This window comes from Sinocyclocheilus grahami, unplaced genomic scaffold, assembly GCF_001515645.1.
Source record: "Sinocyclocheilus grahami isolate Dianchi unplaced genomic scaffold, SAMN03320097.WGS_v1.1 scaffold526.1, whole genome shotgun sequence".
NCBI lineage: Eukaryota > Metazoa > Chordata > Actinopteri > Cypriniformes > Cyprinidae > Sinocyclocheilus > Sinocyclocheilus grahami.
The window spans coordinates 1,060,464-1,077,495 of NW_015505705.1; the positions used below are offsets into that span (position 1 = coordinate 1,060,464).

The 17,032-nt window shown below is 36.3% G+C and overlaps 1 protein-coding gene across 1 annotated transcript in view; it reads right to left on the bottom strand.

The window, feature by feature from the left end:
• Window positions 1-4,097: 4,097 nt before the first annotated feature.
• grm5a (glutamate receptor, metabotropic 5a) overlaps window positions 4,098-17,032 on the bottom strand; it is a 22,802-nt gene continuing 9,867 nt past the window's right edge. The window contains exons 3-8 of the mRNA XM_016237832.1: window positions 13,605-13,840; window positions 11,388-11,634; window positions 11,011-11,179; window positions 9,502-9,628; window positions 5,945-6,884; window positions 4,098-4,338 (exon numbers count right to left, since the gene is read on the bottom strand). Of these exons, the coding sequence (XP_016093318.1) occupies window positions 4,098-4,338; window positions 5,945-6,884; window positions 9,502-9,628; window positions 11,011-11,179; window positions 11,388-11,634; window positions 13,605-13,840 (1,960 nt within the window). The remainder of the gene's footprint in view (window positions 4,339-5,944; window positions 6,885-9,501; window positions 9,629-11,010; window positions 11,180-11,387; window positions 11,635-13,604; window positions 13,841-17,032) is intronic.

Sequence of the window (17,032 nt, forward strand, 5' to 3'; positions counted from 1 at the left end):
GTGTTTGATCGGATCTGCCATTGAACTTGACCTGGGAACAGTAATGAATTATTAAAAACCCATGAAAATCCTACTAGATGGGGGTTAATTTAAGACTGATTGGACTCTTCAATAAGGATGAATGGACAGAGGTCCTGAAATAAATAAATAAATAAATCCCTTTGAAACCTCTCTATTGGATTTAATGAGATGCCCCAATGTTCCAACGGTCCATTCTCCCATTTCCCTCAGCAACTGCTCTGCATGTGAGTAGCAGGTCTACTTAGCATGCAAATATAAATAACCTTCAATCAGAAGCTTTAATCAAGCACTAAATGCTCTGACAATACAAGTTAGACTGCTAATATTTGTTAGACTGCTGTCAGTGGGATAGAAAAGCTATTTTATTGTACATATAGGTGGTCCTTGCTAATGGTGGCTGCCATGTTGAGATCATATGACCAACAAATTAATCTTGTAACTCTCCTGACACTTTCAGCTGTGGAATGAATTTATTACACTTATATATTAAATTCATATATATATATATGTATTTACATGGCACTCCAAAGAATACCACAGTACATATAAAAAACAAACAAAACACAGTATTACCTTGATACCATGTCCTAAAATGTATTTTTTATTAGTTTAATTCCCATGGTACCATTTGTAAATGGTAAAACGGTTTGTGGTTACCCTGTTATTTATTATTAATTAATTAATCAACGTTATAACTAAGCATGTTGGTGGATATATTTTAAAGTTCCAAACTTACTATGTCAACAACATATTTAATTGTTTGTTTAAGCTAATAAAAATTGTTGAATGTTTTCGTTAATCTAAACAAACACGGTCACGCCAGGGAATACTTAATTTATGCTTATAAAAACAATTATAATGTTAATAATATTTTACATTAAACCTTATAAATTATGCCTTATTAAATAATATGAATAAATTCTTAGTAAGTCATAATGTAGTCAAATTAAGACTTTTAATGATAAAACCAATGCAATGAAATTACATTTCTTTTAAAAAAGGCATACATATATATATATATATAACCTATATGGTAAGATAACTTAGTGTTTTCCATTCAAATGACTAATATTTTTACAGTTTATGTTTTAAGTGTTTGTTTAAAGACACTTTTGGCTAACCCTTTCAGCTTTATTGTGGTAGTAACTGTAACTTTACATTTTGGCTGAATCTATGGTTAACGTGGTAATTGTTTTTGAATATTTAGTGACTAAATTCCATAAGTTGTTATGTGCTACTTAAAAACAAAGCACTTTTTGCCATCTTGCTTTTCAGCATATTTTTAAATAAATGCTGACACGCAAATGTCTTGGCTTTGACACACTGCTATAGCCTACTTTCTCTTACCTGCGATGTCCCACAGCTGCAGCCGGACCGTCTCTGTGTCCCAGTTGAGAACTTTGAGCGCAAAATCCACCCCGATGGTCGCTCTGTAGTTAGTGGAGTACGTCTGATGCACATACCGTTTGATGATGCTGGTCTTCCCTACTCCCAAATCACCGATGACAAGGATTTTGTACAAATGCTCTTTCCGATTGTTATGCATCACTGAGGACATTTGTGTGGTCAGAGTTTATCACACCAACTAGTTATCTGTCATTGAACTTAAACTGGCACCGCCCAGGGCGTGTGACCAGCTGTCAGACAAACCCTGTTTCCTCATGTGCACTAAATTTCCTGCCATTCAGAGTTTGTTTACTCATGATGACAGAAACCTATCTATCTATCTATCTATCTATCTATCTATCTATCTATCTATCTATCTATCTATCTATCTATCTATCTATCTATCTATCTATCTATCTATCTGTCTGTCTGAGAGAAGAAGGAGAGAAGTACATAAAGGAGACGAAAGAGGGGGTTGGACTGCATTCCACACTTAATCATGGAAACTGTGAAAATAACAACCACGCAAACTCCAGTCATGGAACACAGCATCTCCAAAGACCTCATTTTGTGATTATATCCATGTATTCACACTGAAAAAAAAAAAAATTATATATATACTGTATATATGTCTGATTAAATGATTAAAGTAAAAAAAAAAAGAAGAAGGAGAGAAGTACATAAAGGAGACGAAAGAGGGGGTTGGACTGCATTCCACACTTAATCATGGAAACTGTGAAAATAACACAACCACGCAAACTCCAGTCATGGAACACAGCATCTCCAAAGACCTCATTTTGTGATTATATCCATGTATTCACACTGAAAAAAAAAAAATTATATATATACTGTATATATGTCTGATTAAATGATTAAAGTAAAAAAAAAAAGAAACAATATTTGTAATTGAGTCCCCTTTAATAACACTCAGGTAAAACCAATATTTTTACACGCTTTGAAAAGAAATAAAAAAGGCTTATCCACACCATAAATAAAACCTTGAAGTAACAGAAATATTGCAAGCTACATTCGTCCCACTGTCACAAAGCTTAATCCACTATGACCGTCATATTGAACCAGCACAAGTTAGTAGAAAAATACATCACACACACAAGGCTGAAATCTACATTCTACGAATGTCTTATCAGAAAAGGCAAAGAGCAAAAAATGCAAAAGACTTTTAGAAAATGTACAAAAGTTCTCAAAAGAACATTAAGCACTTATTTTAGCTAATGGCACTGCTTTGCATGCACACATGTGACCTTAGTACATTACACCTATTCAAGAAGAATACTGCACATTGATTAAAAGAATAGATGTCTGTTGGTAGGTACAATGTGCGTTCCTACCAAGTCTAAACAGTTCAACTTAAATAAGTTCATACAAAAATCCTATCTTTAATTGGAGACTTTCATGTGGTTTATAGGCTTTGTCAATGAAAACTGTAATGCCCTGTGTGTAAGAATCATGTCCACAGTGTAACAACAATGGGAACTTTGTTTTTGGCTCATCTTCTGTATGTATGGATTTGGAACAAAAGCCTAAGTGGATTAAAAAAGGAAATGATTTGCAAATGGAATAATTATATTTTTGGAATAGGCCCTGCATTATATATTGCTTTATATTACATAACTGTTCAAATGTTTGGGGTCAGCAAGTTTGAAACAAAAAGTTTTAAAATAAGTCTCTTATGCTCACCAAGGCTACATTTATTTGATTAAAAAACAATGTTATAGTCTTTACTGACACTTTTGGTCAATTTAATGCATCCTTGCTGAATAAAAGTATAAATTTCTTTCAAAAAAGCTTACTGAACCCAACCCTTTAAGTGGTAGTGTAAATAGTTGTTTTCTCTTATCTCCTATTAGTTTGTATAATTTTCTCAAATTCCATCTTTCAAATTAAAGTGATTTATTATTAAACATTTAAGTAATACTGGGACATGTTCAAATAAATTAATATATCCAGTCATCTGAAAGACATATTGTCTATATTAAAGTGTTAGATTTGGTCAATACCTAAATAAACCTGCCCTCACATCCCTTCTATTTGATTTATTATGAAAAATATAATAATAAATACTATTTTATTTTAAGTTATATGAAGTGGCAGAACATGCAACCTCTAATCTACGAAAATAAGAAAAATGACCAATATTTAAACAAACTACTTTGCACTCAAAGGCTTAATTTGGTCCTACATTCAACCATTTGCACTTCCGTTGTATGTGAAGAACCGTGCAAGAAGTTCATCTTGCTGACAGACAACAAGAGAGATAAAAATGACATCCTGGAGCATTAGTTTCGTAATTTTTCACACCCGTGTAGATTGACGTCGTTGGAATGTTATTAGTGGCTTTAAATCCAGGAAAACTTGCAGAACACAAACTGACCAACATCAGTAACTTCTTGCCAAGAAGGACCATAAACTTGTCAGAGCACTCTAGTGCACAAGAGCATATCAAGTACATCCTTAATTATCTGAAAAGCAGTTTGGTGAAGTGCCTTCCCCTACACAGATTGGGATTTTGAGGACGGGCTGGATTCCAAGCACCATAAAATGTCTTCAGCGAGTGCTTCTATATTAAGAGTTTACACTCCTTGACATTTACAGCTGGGTTTTGCAATCTAAGCAGATGCATGATCTCAGTAGCTGCCTCTCGGTCTCCTTCCTGCGCTCTGAATAATCTCTCAGAGCGAAGAGGAGCTCTGGCTGTAGTGCCGAAGCACCAGCTGGTCGTATATTGGAGAGCAGGGCTCACACAATGGCAGCTCTGAGGCTGGCGATGTGGGAGATTCGCTGATCGAGTCCACGGAGGAGTCTCTAAACGGCGAAGGTGGTGTCAAGGCGCCCAGGTCCTCAAAATCAGTGGTCCTGACCGCACACGAAGAGTCGTAGGTGCTGTCAAAAAGACTGGCGGGTGAAGCCCTGCTACTCCCACCGACATTGTGAGTGAATACATTTATATTTTGATACATTTGGAAGTGCAGATAGTGTGTGTGATTTATTGTTTTTTTGTTTTTAAGTTGGACCTGTTTTTTTTTGGTTGTTTTTCCTATGCACCAATCGATTACCTGCAAGTGTGCAAGGGTAATTGTTGATTAAAATACTACTAAAATGTAACGTAATTAACAGAAAAATTAAAAAAATTACTGTTAAATGTTAAACTCCATATATATTTAAAATATATTAAAATACTATATATATTTTTTTTTTTATAACATTTACCAAAAATGTATATATTTTTATATTAATTGTTAATTATGTTAATGAACCTTGTATACATTTCAATAATATACATATACATACATATATATATATGTCTGAAAAAAAAGAGCTGATATGGCTACTAATAATAATCACCAAAAGATATAAGAAGAAAAAGTGAAAAAATTGAAAACATTTTTGAAAAAAATAATTTATTGCAAAACACCATTTACATACCCACATAACAACACAGAGTGTTTTATGCAGGGGTCACCAAACTCGCTCCTGGAGGGCCAGTGTCCTGCAGAGTTTAGCTCCAATCCTAATCAAACACACCTGCCTGGAAGTTTGAAGTATACCTAATAAGACCTTTATTAGCTGGTTTAGGTGTGTTTGATTAGGGTTGGAGTTAAACTCTGCAGAACACCGATTCTTATTAACAATAAGAATGAATAGAGTGTTTTATGCCTCTGTGTGATGATAGTAAGTGACTTGACTGTCATGTAAATGATGCTAAAGGACATGCCAGCATATATCAATTGAGAAACTATCTGCCTTTCCAACACAGAAATTTAGACTACATTTATGGACTTAGTATGGATTTATTCAGGCCACAGAATCACCTATTTCAAAACAGTGAAGAGAGACCTTCCCCCTTCTGCTGCTACACCCTTGTTAGTGTGTAACACTACAGCTTAAAGGCAAGAGAGAATAGACCCTGCCATTAGACATCCCAATCCACCCATTCCAAGTGCAGTTACCACCCTCATCCAATCCTGTACATCAGACAGGAAATCTCTAACTTCAGTTCTCCTAATGCACCTGGGGACCCATCGACCCAAATGTGCATAACTCCGGAGTTGCTCCAGGAATGATTCAGGCATACAGGGTAATTGGTTGGGCTCTTTTTTCTCTTTCGAGGGGAATACTGGCTTTTTTTTTATGTGCTCTAAAATATGCTCAGTTGGGGAGTTGATTCATTTTCAGTCTAAACTCATTTTCATCCTCAAAAGCAAACCTTTGGCAGGCATTACGGAGAGATAAACAGATTTAATATGAGCTTTATTTATTTATATATTTATTTTGTCAGAAGCGGCTTCTTCTGCAATTGAGAGCTGTGACTGCACATCATCTTATTATAAAGAGGTAAAAATAAGGATTTTTTAAAACTGACATGAAAAATAATTGACACGTCATGCCTCATTATCCTTAAATTCAAAATTTTAAAACTGAAAATATAAAAATACAAGCTAATTTAAAATATTAAACAATATCATACAACTATAATAGCATATAAATCATACTAAAATAACACTGCCCTCATACTGACCTGACCGTGTCTGTGCCAGAGCATCGTCGTCTGAACAGGTTAGCCAAGCTGCTAGATCGGCTAGCGGCCGAGGCAGCTTTCCCGTCACCCACGTGCATCCTCACAACCGTCGATGTGGTGAAAGCACTGCGTACGTTCCTCTCAGGTTTGGCCAACATGATGTAGATCTTGGGCACAAACATGCAGCACAGCGCAGTGGTGGCGCTGAGGCTAACAGAAAAACACATGGTGATTATCTTGTAGTTTGAACCGAAATAAATTGGCACGAAAGCCAGCCAGATAATGCAGGTGGTGTACATGGTGAACGCGATGTATTTGGCCTCGTTGAAATTGGCGGGGACGTTGCGGGTCTTAAAGGCGTAGAAGGTGCAGCTGAGGATGAGCAGCCCGTTGTAGCCCAACGGTGCCACCACGCCGAGCGTGGTAGTGTTGCAGATGAGGTGCACCTCGCGTATGGACGGATAGTCGTAGATCACTTGCGGAGGTTCCATGATGAAGAGCGCCACGATGATGCCCAGCTGAATCAGGATCAGGATGAAGGCGATGACCAGCTGGGCGCAGGCGCTCATGAAACGAGGCTTCTTGGTGCAGATCTTCTTCTTGCTGCCCGCAAGGATGCGAGCAATGCGATTGGTTTTGGTGACCAGAGCGGAGTAGCTCATGGCGGGCGAGAGCCCTATTCCCAACCTCTGCAAGTAACAGTAGGCCACGTGCGGTTTGGCGATGAGGCAGAACGTACACAGGTACCCCAAACAGATGCCAGCCAGGATGATGAAGCACAGCTCTCTGCTGGAGGACTTCACCACCGGCGTATCGTGGAACCTGATGAAGACTAAAGTGACGAAGATGGTAGCGAGCAGGCCAAGGCAGGCGAAGACCACAGCTGCGATCGGCTCAGGATCTCCCCACAGAAGGTACTGCACCGGGATTGGCTCACAGCCTGAGGGACATGAATTTGAAAAGACGTTAATGTAATTACTAGTAATTACAAATGAACACATTCATTTGGTGCGATTTATTATGGAAAAAAGAATGTTAAAATTATTAATGCATTTAACACCCAGACCTGTATGTAATCTTACATTGCATGCAGTTGATTATGTGGCGAACATGATGCAGGTCGACGACTGACTGCGTGATGTAGCCTATTAGAATGCAGTTATATGTCCCTAAAATTAAAGATATGAGGGCAAAAATTGCCACATATAGGTTTTTGTCTTATATTTTTATCATTTGATGTAGTTTAGGAATATCACACAAGCAAGAATGTTTTTCCTTAAATGTCTGCACGATTGCAATTGATTTTATACAACAATTCAATAAACAAAGTAATATTGTGTTAAATTATACACACAATATTGTTGGTTTTGTTCAGTTTTGCCAACAAAAAAAAACAAAGCCACAGCAGAACTGTTTTGCTTTTTTTTTAGCAACACACAGCAGTGTTTCGATACTGAATGAATCCACGTTTTTGAACTTATTGAGTAAGAAATAAGGCATCGCTGTTTAAAGTGCCCCTGGAACTTTAAATAAAATGTTTCCACTTCAGGGGTTGCAGTTATACCGCATTAAGATCTATGTGCAGTGCAAACAATATTTATCATAATTTAGCTATTCTGTATAGTGCCCATGTCTATGATTATTTAGAATCACTGATGTGTGACATTAAAAATTGTACAGAGAACAGCCATCATTATGCAGAATTACTGTGCAACTTTATAAAAACAAATAGAAAAAAGAAAATGCGCAAAAACAAACAAAACCATCCGTTCAACCAAGCGCCATGCATTATGCATTAGAGGCTGACAACAAGCACTGATATATTTAGCATGTGCAATTTGCATCAACAGACAGAGGATGAAACTGAATCTTGATTTGGATAGCTTTTAACGAGGTTGGATAGATGACACTGAAGGTTTGGTTTTTACAGGTCAGATTCACAAACTAGCAACACCAAGAGCTACTCCGGAAAGTGATGGCCATGATTAACAAAGGTTTTTGTGAAAGTGCCTTTAGGGCAAGTGGGCATACTGGGCAGCCATCTCTGTAATGCCCCTGGACAGCTATTTTTGGTCATGCTCTGAAATCTCTGTAAATGTTTGTCAACATTACACTTCAGTAACATGTTTCAATCAGGAATAAAATATGATACCAGCTGCACCATAAGCTGTGCTTCTTAAGCACTAAAAAAAGTATTTTTTAGGCTGGTTCAGCTAAAGCACATGCATTAATGCTCATATTCAAGTATAAATGTTAACACTTTACAATAAGGTTCAATTCGTCAATCAGCAGAATTAGTTTGAATTAAGAGAAGCATGTATCATGCACTCACAATGACCAATCATTTTTACATTTATTAATATAGATCAGGGATTCCCAACGTTTTTGTTAGCCTAAAACTTTTGACCTCAAATATTTTCTATAAGTACTCCCCTGAGATAAGTTAATATTTCAATAATGTAACATATTTGCATGTTCACAGTAATCTGATATTGTTAATGGTCATATGACATGCAGGTAAACAAATTATATTTAGTACATAAGAAAGTTTTTAAATTGTAAATTTTGTTTACATTTTTTAAAATTATTTATTCATTTTAATCTTCATTTTAATTATTTCAATATATTCATTAGCTTTTCATGAATTCCCAGGTTTGGAAACCCTGATCTAGATTAATGTTAATTTATGAATATACTGTACTATTCTTTATTGTAAATTCATGTTCATTCAATTACTAATACTTGAAATGTATGCATATGTAGAAATGAACATTTACTAAGATCAATACATGTATTTATTAATTACTAATGTTGCTCATTGTTACTTCATGATATCTAATGCATTAACTAATGTTAAAGTATTGAAGATTATTATAAAGTGTTACTGTTTGCTCTTAAATATGAGTATTAGCATTTGCACATTAATTGGACCATCCTGAAAAAGACCGTTTTTAGTGTGATTTAAGCTTAAATAAGGTGATTGGATGTTTTAACTGTTGGGACTTGTGAACATTTTAATTTCTCCTATTTATATATCTAAAAGTGCACCATCTCTGTTATAGAGTCGTTGTACAGTGCATAAATGCTGTAAACATTGGTATAAAATCCAAAAACTACTAAATTAAAAAAAAGAATTGCAGGTAGTCAAACTCAAAACCACCTGCTACTAAATGTCGAAAATTGGCATTAAGGCTCTTGCATGAACAGCAGAGCGGCCTCGGCTCTCAGTAATGCACTACATGCTGAGAGACTGCTGCTTCAGGGCTTACGCTTGACAGCAATTCTGGAACATTCTGATGGGGACACCCGCCAAGTCCAAATCTCTGTTTTTGGCATTAAGTTGCCATGGTCCAGATTTTCAAATAACGCTCTAAGAGATAAATGGGTCCCCTATGTTATTCAGTGACCCAGATACTTATATCACACACTGCTGTATGAGATGATAAGCTTATGTGGCTGCTCTAAGAAGTTTAGAATCATGGGTAAACAACGGTTATGACTTCTGGATGAACTACAAGAAGAACTACATTTTGCTCTGAAGGTGGATGTAGATTCACCTGTGAGGTCATCTGTAGGCCAGGATCCAAGCACGCACATACGACAGGTGTATTCATCAAACACAAACTCGTTTTCTTTACATGGAGTGCAGGTCCAGCAGCAGCTCACCTCACCCTTACGGATAACCTGAGGTGGTCAGAACAGAGAGGTCAAGTTATGTAAGATATAGATTTCTGTGAAGAAAATACTTTAGCTCTCAAAGCTGCCACCACAATGCAAAAGTGTTGTGGGCGGTTGGTACAGTGTTATAAGTGGTTTTTAGTACATTGCTATGTGGTTACTTAGGTGTTTTGAGTGGTTGCCATGTGGTTGCTAAGGTGTTGTGGGTGCTTAAGGTTCTACCTCCAAGTTTATATGATAATCTGCTCTCTAAATATGGCTTAGGCTTCTGTATCAGTATAAGTCAATGGGATTTTTTCAAACATGTATCATCTGCTATAAGAAATTTTCATGTCTGATTGGTTAGAAAACATCTCTGCCCATTAAGATACATGGTTTGAGATAACAGGTCAAAACTTTTGGTTTAAGGTCTTTCAAAAACGTCTATCCACCTTATTTTTCCCGTAAGAGCAGGCATGATCATTTGTAAATTTAATGTGTCTGGGTTCTGGTCTCATCCGCTTCCAGCTATTTTTAGCTGTACAAAACAGCTCTTTTTGCTGCTTGATATTGCAAACTGGTGTGTCTTACCACATTATTCTAATGTATTATCTTAATTATGAACACACTGGTTTGTAGTGCAAACAGTTTTACTGTTTACTGAACTTTATTTTTCTTCTCGTTATTTCCCTACAGTGGCTAATGAACCGGAAGTCTCACACATTCACACAAAACAGCTTATTTCCCTGTTGAAAAATAAGGTGGATATTACATCTTAATAGTTAAACTAAAAAATATATGCTGCCATTCAAACGTTTGGGGTCAGTAAACAGTTATTTGAATTTGTAAAAATATTTCACTTTTTTTTTTATATTTCTGATTGAATAAATGTAGCATTTTAAGAGAAGGACTTTCTCACTGGTTTGACTTATTTAAATGTTAACATTGTCCAACATCTAATGTATTATCTTAATTATGAACACACTGGTTTGTAGTGCAAACAGTTTTACTGTTTACTGAACTTTATTTTTCTTCTCGTTATTTCCCTACAGTGGCTAATGAACCGGAAGTCTCACACATTCACACAAAACAGCTTATTTCCCTGTTGAAAAATAAGGTGGATATTACATCTTAATAGTTAAACTAAAAAATATATGCTGCCATTCAAACGTTTGGGGTCAGTAAACAGTTATTTGAATTTGTAAAAATATTTCACTTTTTTTTTTTAAATCAAATCAGCCTCGGTGAGCATAAAAGACATAAAAAAACAAACAAATTTACCGGCCACAAAATTTTGAATGGTAGTGTAAAATAAACAAGCACATTAACACTTAAATAAACTGCATTTCCAATAATGACACATTTACACTGACATAACACATTTTCTTCTCAAATGATTCCTTTTTCACCTTTATCTGAGCTTTTTCACAAGGATCACTGCACACTGATCTGATGATGGCACTGCTGTTTGCCCAAATCTCCTCGTCATCCATCTTCAGCCCACTGTTGTCCCAGCTGCCCACGTAGATGTAGCTATAGTCCTCCTCACTCATCTGTTTAAAGTTCATGATTTCATACCTATAAAAACACACGTAAATTCACTGTTACAAGCGTGAAACGGTTAACCCAGGGTCATTCATGTTTTGCTCATAAAGTCATTCAGTCTAAAGGAAGATATTTCTGAAAATCACAATGACATCAACGAGAGACTTTTTTCATTCTCTTTAAAAGGAGTTTAGAAGCACATTCTGACTTGCGTATGGAGCAGAATATGAAAGATTCCTACCTCCCCGGGGAGTCTCCATTCTCATCAAACAGCACCAGTTCTCCCGAGACACCAGAGAAGTTTGTCCTCATGAGGAATTCTAAGAGTTTACCTCCATCAATCGGCCGCATGGCTTCACACAGACCGGCGTAGCCGGGACACAGAGACTTCTGCATGGCGTGCAGTCCGTAAGCCATTGAGTAGATGGCATTGATCACAAAGCCCATCTTCGTATCCTGAGCGTACTGGTGTCGGAGCGACTCTTTCTCTATGAGACGTGTAGTGAAAACAAACAATATATTGAGTTCTAAAGCCTCTTTTTGTAGTATCTATTCAGTGCTTTCATCTGCCGCAGTAATGTCTTTATCTTCATTTAGGGGCTTTTCTCAGCATATACTGATATTATGCAATTCTTTTGATTACATTTTTGTTGATTTAATAGATTCACTATTAGATAGATGATAAATGGACAGATGGATGAATAGATGAATAGTAGAAGGAAATATGGATGGCTAGATGAATAAATTATGAATACCTGAATGAACAGATGTATTGATGGAATGAAAGACGGATGGATGGACAGGCAGATGAAGCAGCGAAAGGACAAATGGATGTATGATGGATGAACAGATTGACATATGGATAATGCATACAATCGAATAGATTAAATTATGGAATGATAGATGGATGGATGGATGGATGGACAAATACATGAAGTAGTGGAAGGACAAACAAATGGATGGATAAATGGATGGGTAGATGAAGCAGTAAAAGGACAAATGATGGATGAATAGATTGACAGGTGATGTATACATGAATGAATAGATGAAATGATGGAATGAAGGATAGGTGGATGGATGGATGGATGGACGAATAGATGAAGTAGTGAAGTTGACATTATTATTAAGTATTATTACTTTGTTACATTACACCACTGAGGATAGGTGGATGGATGGATGGATGGACGAATAGATGAAGTAGTGCAAGGACAAATGGATGGATAGACAAATGGATGGATTTATAGATGGATGGAGGGATGGGTGACTGAATGGATGATGAATAGATGAATGAATAGATGAATTGATGGAATGAAATATTGATGTATAGATATTTGGATGTATGGATGGGTAGATGAAGCAGTGGAAAGACAAATGGATGTATAGGTGGATGAATATATTGACAGATTAATATATGAATGATGTATACATGAATTGCTGCAGCCTGGAATTGAACTGCTGGTTTCGTCTGGTCAGAGGAGAACTGCCCCCCCGCCTGAGCCTGGTTTCTCCCAAGGTTTTTTCTCCATTCTGTCACCGATGGAGTTTTGGTTCCTTGCCGCTGTCGCCTCTGGCTTGCTTAGTTGGGGACACTTCATTTCCAGCGATATCGGTGACTTGATTGCAAATGATTGCAAAGATACTATTTAAACTGAACTGAGCTGGATGATGACATCACTGAATTGAATGATGAACTGTCTTTAACTGAAAAATGAGTGTTTACTATTGTCATTTTGCATTATTGACACTATTTTCCTAATTCCTAAGTCGCTTTGGTGCATTTCTCAAATCAGAAATGAAATTCTCAAAACTACTTGTACAACTTCCACATCATCTGGTCATTTTGTACACATCATAAAAGCAGTTTCTCATTATTTTGAACAAGCTGCGATTGCTTTGGTACATTCATGCAATTGATTATGTACATTTATCTGCGGTTTCCTACATGATCAGTTGCTAATGTAATGTTGCTCAAAATGTATTATATAGTTTTCTGTGCAATAGTCTTACCCCTCAAAACATCTAGTCTTTAGTTCATCGTATAAGTCATTAAATGCAAAAGAGTTGAACTGGTTGTCATAAAGTGTCAAGCACATTTAGATTAAATGATGGAATGCAAGATTAATGTATGGATGGATGAAAAAGAGAAAGTATTGGAAGGACAAAGATGAACAGATTGACAGATTGATGGATGGATGATGTATAGATGAATGAATAGATAATTTGATGGATTGATGGATAGATGGATCCATAGTTGGATGAATAGATGGATAAATGAGTAAACAGTTGAATGAATAGATGAGCTCATAAGTGCATGAATGGATGGATAAATAGATGGATTGATGGATAGACGAAGGGATGGATGAACTGATGAAAAGACAGACATTCAGATAAATTGCCCTAAAATCATGTAAGCTGTGGGTGTGACATGGGAGATCGTGTGAGATCATCTTCCACTCACTGGTGCAGGTCTTGTTGTATTTGTTGCTCTCTTGAGGATGTCCCTTCAGCCGGCACTGGAAGCGGTGCTGCCAGAACTCCGGAAACCAGGGGTTCTGGAGGTTCGTATCCGGCTTCAGGTTCAGGTAGTAATCATCAAACCATGTGACATAAGCAGACTGCAGCTTGATAGTAATTCCCCCCGCTGCCTCCCTCTGGAAGCCGTCAGTGACATCATAGCGGTCTGCCCAACCATCGCTGCAAAGTGTGCAAGAGACAAGAGAGTAATGAATGGCTCTTTTATAGAACAAACTCCCTTGAGAGACGGTCAGGGAGGCTCCCTGTCCAAACTGACCCACATAACAGGCAAAGCCCAGTAGTTATGACCAGGTTACTCTATAAATTAGGTCTTGAGGACACAGCAGGCCAGTATTTCATAGTGACAGTACAGTGACAGACTCATAATAAACCTCTCCATGAGATGTATGTGCTCCAAAGTTTCACCATTAAGCATTAAAGGGATCTCTGGTTGACAACAAGTCTTGCCTTCTCCTTAAAACCTCTTTCATACAGACAAAAAAAAAAGAAAGAAAAGAAACTACACTTTTCAGCGTCCACTCCATCTATATGTTCTCAAACACTTCCTAAACTCATAGCGCTAAATGTTACACAACTCAGCAGTGTGTGGGAGGTATCATTTTTGTTCTCATGGTAGGTAAGGAGAGGCTTTCATAACTTGTCCTTGGAGGCAAAAGCAATGGGAGGGAAGCATAGAGGAGCATGTTAGTAGCAGCTTGAATCATCTCATGGAAAAGAGCTGAACAGCTCAGTAAACCCACACACTGACCCCAGCAGGTCAGCCTCCCTCTGCCCACTGCTGCTGCAGGAAAAAAAAAAAAAAAAAAAAAAAGACAACAAAATTTCCAAAGCAAAGGTGCCACTCCCTTTAAAAAGATGTCTTTACAGCACATTAAAACATATTGCAAAATTACAGTTGGGCGAATATTTGCTATATACATTTGATATTATTTTGGTGCCAATATTAACCAACAAGTAGGAAATTTCTCACTTGTTCTTTTGTGCTATGAGAGCACTAAAAGAGAGACGTTTTATCAGTACATCTTATTTAAACCTTAGCAGAAAACGTGCAGATTGTTAGTTTGAATGAATCAGTTCAAAATACTGATTCAGTGATTTGCTTGTGTCTGCACTCAAATATGTTCATGGAAACACTCAAATTTCGATGACCGTTACTCAGATTAAATAAAATCCACAAATCCATCTCAATGCAAACCCAATAATAGCATCAGGGTTGAATACCATCAGAAGTCTGAAAAATGTTGAGAAGATGTATTATTTTGCAGAACATTATGTGTCCTATAGTGAACTAGTCACTATATGACTGTGGTTAGACATAAATTGTCTAAATGAAAAAACAAACAAAGAAACAAGCAAACAATTATTACTTTTACCTGTACAACAGATAATTGATTAATTTCAATCAGTTTACATCTATTTTTATTTTGGTAACACTTTACAATAAGGTTTCATTTGTTACATTAGTTAACTACATTAGTTAACATGAACTAACAATAAAAATACTTTTATTTATCTAGCATGTATTAATCTTAGTTAAGGTTAATTCCATCATTTTTTAGTAAAAGAAAAAGAAAACAAGTCGATAGTATAGAAATTGAATAGAGAGTTCTCGTGTTAGAGGGTCAAGTGTAGATGGAAGAGATGTGTCTTTAGATGTTTCTTGAAGATGGCTAAAGACTCAGCTGCTCGGATCGGGTTGGGCAGGTCATTCCACCAGCAGGGAACAGCAAAGGTAAAAGTCAGTGTAAGTGATTTTGTGCCTCTTTGGGATGACACTATAATGCGCCGTTCACATGCAGAATGCAAGCGTATGGAGGGCACATAATTCTGAAGTAGTGAATTTAGGTAAAGGGGTGCAGAGCCAGTGGTTGTTTTGTAGGTAAACATCAATGCCTTGAATAGCCTTGGTAGCCAGTACAAACTGATGAACAGAGGTGTGACGTGCTGTTTTTGGCTCGTTAAAGACTAATCTTGTAGCCCTATTCTGGATTAGTTGTAGAGGTTTGATAAAACTGGCTGAAAGACCTGCCAAGAGAGCGCTGCAATAGTCTAGCCTGGATAGAACAATAACTTGAACAAGGAGTGTAGCATGTTCCGACAGAAAGGGCCTGATCTACCTAATATTGTATAAGGCAAATCTGCAGGACTGGGGAGTTTTTTTCGCATTGTGGTCTGTGAAATTCAGCTGATCATCAATCACAATGTTAAATAATGGTACCTTATTGCAAAGTGTTACCTTTTTTAATTCAACCAGACGTGGTCAGCTTTTATAGCATAAAGACACTAAATCTGGATTAAGAGATAATTGAAAATAAAAGTTAATATGCGTTATTTTTTTTCACAAAAATATTTGTGTGGACGTTTCACATTTTGGAATCTACACGAATCACAGTTTTAATCTGTTAACAATTAGCCCACAGAGGAATAACACACACTCGCTTATGTGGGAAGCTGCTGTATTAAGCACAGAAAATAATATAAGATTTACACCAACAAATACTGCAAAGAAGCTGCAAAGTGAAACTGACAATTAAATTAGGTTACATTTTTATCCATCCCTGGCGGGGGGAGTCAGATCAGCCCTCATCAGCAATGGATCAGCTCTTGTGCACACTTCACTGATGAACATTTTGACAGATAATACAACAATACTGTCCTCACACTCACTAGTGACAGATGGCTGGCCACAGTCTGCAAACTGCTCATTAGTAAATAATTGTAAGTCATTCAGTTGTGAGACAGAGGAGATGTTGACAAACAACCTTTGGTAACAATATTTTTTGTAAGGATCAACTTGTACTGCAGTACCGTATGCCAAAATTATTATTTTTTAAAATATAAATATATTTCAAAATTCTATAAAAATTGCCAATTTTGTTTGCTAATATAAGATAAAAGCAGCATAAAATTCAAGGCATTGATGTTTGCCTACAAATCAACCACTGGCTTTGCAACCCTTTAAGATAAAAAACAAATCCATAAATATATTTTCCATATGTTTTAGTTACTTATTTACTCCTATATTTGGCTGTCATTTTTAAAATATATTTGTAATATTATTTTTATAAAAAAAAATAGTTGCATTTATCAAATGTTTTAATGTTGGTAAATTAATATTTTAATGTATTTTCATGCCCCTTGAAGTACATTTTGTAATATATTTTGGCATTTGAAAATTTAAATAAAATCTATAATAAATTAGAAGATTGCACTTTTGATAATGTATATTTTAGAAAATATATAGAAATATATTTTGGTGACTATATATAGGCAAAAACACACACACACACACACACACACACACGTGTATATATATATATATATATATATATATATATATATATATATATA